The following is a 7603-nucleotide window of genomic DNA, read 5'->3' as shown; positions in this document are numbered from 1 at the left end:
TGACTTCCTGCTCTTTGGGCGGGGGGCTGGACTTGATGATCTTCCGAGGTCCCTTCCAGCCCTAATGTCTATGAAATCTATGAAAATGTATTAAGTTGCTGAATTGGAATCCTCATACCAGTTCATGTTACTCCTTCTTTCTTTCTTCTTTTTTTGGTGCAATTAAATAATGTTTCTAGGTTATCTCTTAAAGATGGGTATCTGGATTCACAGACTGGCCTTTGAGGGCTTCATATTTTGAATTTTTCTTTTAAAATGACAGAATTGTTTACCTTGAAATGGTAGGATTGTTGTTTTGTTTTGTTTTTTTACTGGGGTTACGTTGGCTCTAAACATTATTTTTCTGAGTCGAACATTGAAATATTAAAAATATTTAAATATTAAAGCACTGAGACTACACAAAGAATTTCACTGAACGTGGATACATCTTTTGGTTGTATTATAAAGTCGGTAAATTTGATTTTTAATAATAAACACAGCTGATCTAAAATCCTAAATGACAGTGTCTAATTGGAAGACTTTCATTGTGAAATGTATTACAAATTTTAAAAATACGTCTGTGCTCTCACTGAAACCCAAGAATTATGAAATCATTTTTAGAATGTACGAGTAAGGTGTGCATTTTGTGTCTCTCAAGTAACCAAAACTCCTAAATAATTCCAGTTTTGGATGCTTTAAAGTGTCAGGTCAGCTACCAAGAGCTAACCTGTAGAGTGCTAGAAAAAGATTAAGAAAAATAATTCCATAGATTTAGAATTAGTGCAGCAGTTGCTTTTTGCAATGTGCTTTAAAAGAATCTGCAGATGTATATTTGCTTAGTTCTGTATCATGCAGTGCTTGTTATTTTCTGCCTCTTTTAAGTATTTGAGCAAATTTTGTTTTGAAACAGAAGCTAAAATTCCATATGACACAATGCATGTGCATGCTCTGCTAGCTAATAAGCTTTAAGCAATAACATGTAAACAATATTATTACTGCTGCATAAATACTTAACATCTTTTAATACAGGTAAGTGAACTCTAAATAGCATCCTAAGGGGTCAGGGTGGGCGGATCTTCATCATGTTACATTAAAAATGTGCTGACAACTTGGGTACGGTTAAAAAATTATTTAAGTTTCGACATTATGTATAGGTTTCCACTTTTAATAGGTGATAAGTTATTTGAATATGTATCATAGCAGAAACACTTTCTTCCTTTGTTTTTATATGAGCATAAATGTGTTCTGAAAGGTACATCTGGCCTGGAACTTACACATCTTGGTTTTAGCCTGAAGATGACTTTTTTTGAAAGTTAGAGTGGATTTTCTGTTAGCATTCTGAATTTTGTAAGGGATAATTGTATTATGCGTTCAACAAATGAAATAATTCTAGCCCGCAGTTTAGAGAATTGTAGTAAGAGATCAAAGAACTTAATTTTTAAAACTTGCTGTATACAGTGCTACTTTGAGAAGTTAGTATCCTTGACTGGCTTGGGAAACATCTGGTTTCAATTCAGTGGTTGTTACCACCTGAAAAACTGCACTCAGTGGGCATGTCTTCACATGTCCCTATGGTGCCTTTGTTACTGCACCATCATTTAGTATTTCCTCTTGGAAGTACTAAATGACGGTACAGTGACAGCCTGTACAGCACCATGCGTGCAGCGCATGACTATTTTTAGCTGCTACATTGCCGTAGCAACAGGCTATAACAAGGCAGCACATTGCTATGGCAACATAGCTGCAGCATTACAATTCTTGCCTGTGGATACTGCGTAGCTGTAGCATGTTGCTATGGCAACATTGCGTCATGTGTAGATGCACCCACAGTGCCCTAGAGGGTAGGGACAGAAGTTGCACATAAAGCAATTTAAATGATCAGAAACTGGTTTAAACCTGTAACAGAGCGGAAGTTCAGTACGCATAAAACACTTTCCAAATGACCAAAACCGGTTTAAAATAAATCTGGTTGGATGTAGTACCAGACTTAACTGATTTAAGTCAAATCAGTTTATGGAACTTCTGTCTTGGATCCCTTCCTGGTTCAAGTAAACTTACAGTCCCCCGGCATCCCAGGATGCTTTGCAGCCCTGGGCTATGCTGCCTGCTTCAGTGGAGCAGGGGTAGTCTCGCCCCTCTGCTTGTTAGCCGGCTTTCGGCCTGCGTTCATCAGCCCATAGAGACTATGGGCAGGGGAACAGATCCCCAGACCACACTAGCCAGGGTCTACACAGCTCATGGGGTGGAGGGAAAACCCCTGTGATGGGGGCTTTTCAAATCCTGGCAACACTCTCCCTTCCACCTTCCCACTTGTCAACTGCTGATTGCTTCAACAAGCTGCCCTAGAGAGAGGGAGAAGGAGTCCTCCAACTCGGGCGCCTGCCCATGCAGCCCAGCACAGGGACACTGGTGAGCTCTTGCCTTAGGGGACTTCCCTCCACCCCAATACGGTAACAGCAGTAAAGGTTCCCTCCACCCCTGCCACGGTAGCAGCATTTCTGTTCAAGCAGTGCTGAGGGAGTTAACTGATTTCATGACTCATTATAATCTACCAGTCTCCTTTTAGCTGCTCTTCACCCCACAGTCATTAGCAACCCTCTCTTTTTTAATGGTCTTGAGGTTGTATTAATTAAGCTATCTATCGTTTAGCAATTTTGCTGTCTGGTAGCTATTCCTGGTCTTGTTTCTCTTTTTTCAAAGCTCTGCAGACTTCTTTAGCTTACTTCAAAATCTTAGATCTGCCCATAGAGTCCAGTTTTCAGCAGCATGTACAGTTCTTCCTGAGCAGGAAAGGGAGGATGAATAAATTGAACATTAGGGTGTGTCCCTGCTCTGCAAAGTCATAACTTTGGGAATATTCTTTTTATTTTTGATTCTGCCTTCCCAAAAACAAGTTTGCTTTATTCAGAGGTGTGTGATATGTGAGAAAATTATGGTATCCCCAGGGACTGCTGTTGCATCTGCTTTTTGAAGACTAATTCCTACTCTGGGTATAAGGGAGATCCTGCCTTGAGAAGGGGATTAGGTTAGATGACCTTCTCTGGTTCCTTCTAGCCCTACTATTCTGTAATTCTGTGACAAGAGCTAAATTAGGAAGTGCTTATTCTGCACTTCTACCCTCCATTCTTGCTTCTGATTCAAGCCTCAGTATTGTTCATAATTCAGAAAGCAATAATTTTAGAAGGTTATCTGCTACCTACTGCATCAACAGGCCTGACTTACCCTTTCTGCCTACAAAGAAAGAGGTGGCAAGCTAGGGGGAGGCCAGATTACCTGTTTATTTCTACAAAATGTACTTGCTAGTCAAGGGGTTTTCCTTATCAGTCGGGCTCAACTTCTGCTGCTTAGTGTGTTGCTTGACTTCAGTGACCTCATTTGACATCCTGTGCATCTTGATCTGCTTTCTTAGCCTCCTCCTGAAAGGAACCCTGCTTCTGCTATCAACACGTTGCTTTAAGCAAGGGGAAATTGCCAAATAGTCCATACTTTTCCTTCACCTTGCTTGCCATGAATTGGTCCTTTATGACCAACAGGCTAGTCTGACTATAACTATTTAAAATTTGTTACGTGGGTTTTTTTAGTTTTTTATAAAATGGCATAGACTCTTTCTCCCTTTCTTCCTGGTTTTTAACTGCAGATATGTCCAGTTTATGTGGCTTTTCTGGATGGTCTCATGGATGTTTTGAGGTTTTGCACATTAATTAGAGAAGAAAGATGTTGAATCTTTATTAAAGACATGGGTCTGGCCTACCTTGAAGAGTCTAGTTTCAAAATGTATGTATTGAGTTAAATTCAGTCCCTCAAACCCAATAATTCAGTCCTCTTCTTTGCATGCAACTTAAGATTTTTACATCAGCTCAGGTTCCCAAATGAGTTCTCCATAACCATGGACTCTGTGGTCTCATGGCTAACATCTGAGGTATGCGGATTTTTCTTCATGTGCACAAAAATCTGCATTCAAATGCCATTCACTTGATGACTTGCAAATGATTTGTATTGTTACTGTGGTGATATACTCTCCTCTTAATTCAGAACTAAGTCATTGTTTCTCAGAATTCCACGCTGTCTTAGGCCTTTTGCCAAGTAAACTTAAAGTTCCACAAAATCTCCTATAGGGTTCCTTTGACTTCAACTAAAACATGGATAAATAGTCTTTCAGAAAAGATAGACTATTATAATTCTTCAGAATCTCAAAGGGAGGCTCATTTCTCAAAAAATATGAGCACTTTAACTAATCCTGTAAGCATCTGCAACCTGTAACAAAATGTTTTGAAAACCCCTGTGTGTTGCCATAGCACAGATTAATAGTTTTCTAACCCTATTTCAGTAGCTCATCTTTATTCAGCAAACATTGAAGCACATGCTCTTAAGTAAGCTGAGTACTGTAGTGGTTGACTGATCTGAAGCTTTTTATGTGCTGTTTGGAGAGAAGCATGTGTTTAATGCAGCCTAGGTTTTAACTTTTGACTTGGTATCGACTGTAGATATTCTAGAGAGGAGGGACTATAGTTCTAACCAGAATTGTCTGGGCTCTGTCGTCAGGAGACAGGAAAACACTGTAGCAAAGTAACAGGCCTGGCTAATCAAAGAAAAATACCTTAAGATTTTAAAAGAAATGCTGAAGCTTGGTTTGTTCTGTAAATGGCATGCAGTTCTGTCTGTCGTGTCTCTCACACACTCTCCCTTCTCTCTCTCTCTCTCGCCTCTTTTTGCACACGCATCTCTTTTTTTCTCTTCTCTCTCTCTCTCTCTCTCCCTTCTCTTGTCTCTCATTTAAAAAAAACAAGCCTAGATCAAAGGGAAATGATTCAACCATTTCACAGTTAAACTATTAACAATAAAGATAGTTAATGCTATGTCCATGGGGTCCCTGAGTTAGTACATTTGTCTATAAATGTGTAGGCACAGCACATCTGGAAGTCAGCTTAGGGACCTTTAGTAACAGGCATGAGATAGTCAACTGGTACCTATTTAGGTTAAGATTTATTAATGAGATTGATGGATGATAATAGCTTTGGAGGGTGTTAGTCATGCTACAAAGGACATAACAAATGCTACCACTATGTTTAATGCAGTGCTAAGGTTAAATGATTGAGTCAGAAAAATTTCAAGATGTGGACATTCAAGGTGACTGATGCAAGTTTGATATGTGATCACAAAATAGTTTGCATTCATTTTGACATAGATTCAGAAGTTATATTCAGGCTACACAGCACTTGAGCCACAAATGGTTCTATCCTTCCTATAGCCATGAGTGGTAATGCATGTTGCACTCATCTCTGGAAATCAAGGTTCAAGTACCATTGATTTTTTTCCCCTTTGAACTGGAGTGTGGTTGCCACAGATCATTTGGAGAAATACTTATTGTATTGGTTCTTGATTCATGGCCGTGGAGGCTGTCAGGACTGAGGATCCCTGAGCTAGACGATCATTGTTTAAAAGGCACACCATCTCCACAAAAATCACAATTTCCTTCTTGACAGGCTGGATACTTAAGTTTGTAGATTAGTGGCTCCCTATTGTTTAACCAGTGTCCTGTTTTATGAAGTAATCTGCATTAGCTTTGGATATTGTTTGAGAATTAGTACAGTAAAATAAAAAGAGATGCCAGCTTTTTTGCATCTTAAGGAAGTGGTGAAATCAAATCCAGAAAACATGTATCTGTGAGGCTTCTATCATGAATATTTACCTAGTTTTTAACGATTTTGTATTTTTTAGTTTCTTCCCCTATAGATGATGGTGAAAAACAACAGAAACGTTTTAGACTTTCCTCAAAATTGTCTCCAAAAGAGAGTCCCCAGTCTCCATCATCACCAACAGTGGAACAGGGATCTCCACCTTACAGGGAAAAATTTATTCCTCCTGAACTTAGTATCTGGGACTATTTCATAGCAAAGGTAATTTTTACTATTGTAAAATATAAACTGTGCTCTTTCTAGGACAAGTAATAATTAAAGCAGAAACTAGGTTATACAGTATAACCTCAGAAATCTGGCATGCTTGGGATTGAGCACCTGCCGGAAATTTGAAGGTTCTGGATTTTTTTAAGCCAGAGTGGCAGCCAGTCATGGCTTGTGGGGGGGTGGGAGTGGTGGCCGGGCCTGAACCAGCGGTGGCACATGGTGTTGGATGGTGGCAGCAGCTGCTGTGTACAAGCTTCCTCTTCCACTGCTCTGGGACCAGCTGCCACTACTCCCCAATGTAGTATATTTTTTTAGGTGTTGGATTTTTGAGAATTCCAGATCTTTGATGTCCAGATTTATAAGGTTATACTGTGTTTCCATTTCTACTTTTAAAAGAGGGGATAAAAAATCATCTATCTTTTGTACTCAGATACCCAAAATATTCTTAAAATAATGCTCACTAAATTTTTGCAAGGCTGAAAAGGGCAATCATGGAATTGATTCAATCTCAAATACCACTTTACTGGTTATGAATGATGATGTTCTGAAACATTGCTCATTTAGATTGCAGATGCACATATTTGTGCATTGGAGGATAAAACGACAGTGTGTTAAAAATGTACCTTCTGTTTGAAATGAATAATTAAGCCAAAAACTTGTGTACTTACTAGAAATCAAACTAAATTTTATAAAGTACAGTTCCTCAATGTAATTTAAAAAAAGTATAGGAAGTTCTTGACTCCAAATCCTGAATGGACTCATGCCAGTCTCTCATCTCTCTTTTCCCTTTAAAGAGAGAGAATCTGTTGTTAACTCATTATACCTCTGAAGTAATTCTGCTGTTTACACAATTACTCTTAAGATCAGATCCTTCATTTTCAAAACAGGGAAAAACATCCTTCCCAGACCCTCTTGGTTTTCAGCTTTGACTACTGTATTGTGTGGGTCACTTCATACACAATGGTTTTCCCTCTCAAGCCATTTAAAATAGCAGAAATCAGCCCCTTATCCTATCAGCCTGTGTGTCATCCACTCTCCGAATATCGCAACTGATATCTATTCTTCAATACATGAGCTATGTCTACATAGCAAACTTGCCATACCTGGGAGCAATGCCCTTGAACACTTCCTACTGCACAGCATGGGCTGCCCCCTCAACTAATGCAGCCTGGCTGTGTCCATACCTCTTAATTGGTTGGCCAATAAGCATGGTATTTACCTAATTGATACTATCACTATGTACTTGCTTTCATGTCTTGTTACATTGCCCTTCTATCCTCCTGTGATGTCTGTGCTCTTTTATGCAGTCTTCCTCAACGGTTTCCCTAATATCATTTATGAAAGGAATATCCATAATGGAATAGGAGTAAAGCAGGGGCGGGTGGTTATTTCAGCTGGTGGGCCACTTAACAATTCTTGGTGAGCTGTCGAGGGCCACAAAGGTAGCCTCGCCCCTTGCCTGGTTGCCATCTTGAACCTGGAAATTCCAACCCCTCCCCTTACCACCAGAAGTTTTCCTTTTAGCTAGGGGATATGCCATCTTGGAGGAAGAAAAAAGACAAATTATATTCTAAAAATCAAACATACATTAATTTGATTTTAAAAAAATATTGTTTTCCTGATTTATATGTGTTTGTGTAGTGTACATAGAGATGATTGTGTAATAGCTTAAAATGAAGTCTTTTGTATATTGGTGGGGGGGTATGGGTGAATGGGTACAG

The 7603-nt window shown here is 39.2% G+C and overlaps 1 protein-coding gene across 4 annotated transcripts in view; it reads left to right on the top strand.

Annotated features, from left to right (window-relative positions):
* DMXL1 (Dmx like 1) overlaps positions 1-7603 on the top strand; it is a 135339-nt gene that overhangs the window by 94077 nt on the left and 33659 nt on the right. For all 4 annotated transcript variants that reach the window (XM_019554955.1, XM_019554953.1, XM_019554954.1 and 1 more), the window contains exon 29: positions 5698-5876. In XM_019554955.1, the coding sequence (XP_019410500.1) occupies positions 5698-5876 (179 nt within the window). The remainder of the gene's footprint in view (positions 1-5697; positions 5877-7603) is intronic.

Source organism: Crocodylus porosus, unplaced genomic scaffold, assembly GCF_001723895.1.
Source record: "Crocodylus porosus isolate Cpor-Errol unplaced genomic scaffold, CroPor_comp1, whole genome shotgun sequence".
NCBI classification, from domain to species: Eukaryota; Metazoa; Chordata; order Crocodylia; family Crocodylidae; genus Crocodylus; species Crocodylus porosus.
Note: the sequence above shows the minus strand (reverse complement) of the source record. Positions and strands in the feature narration are given on the sequence as shown.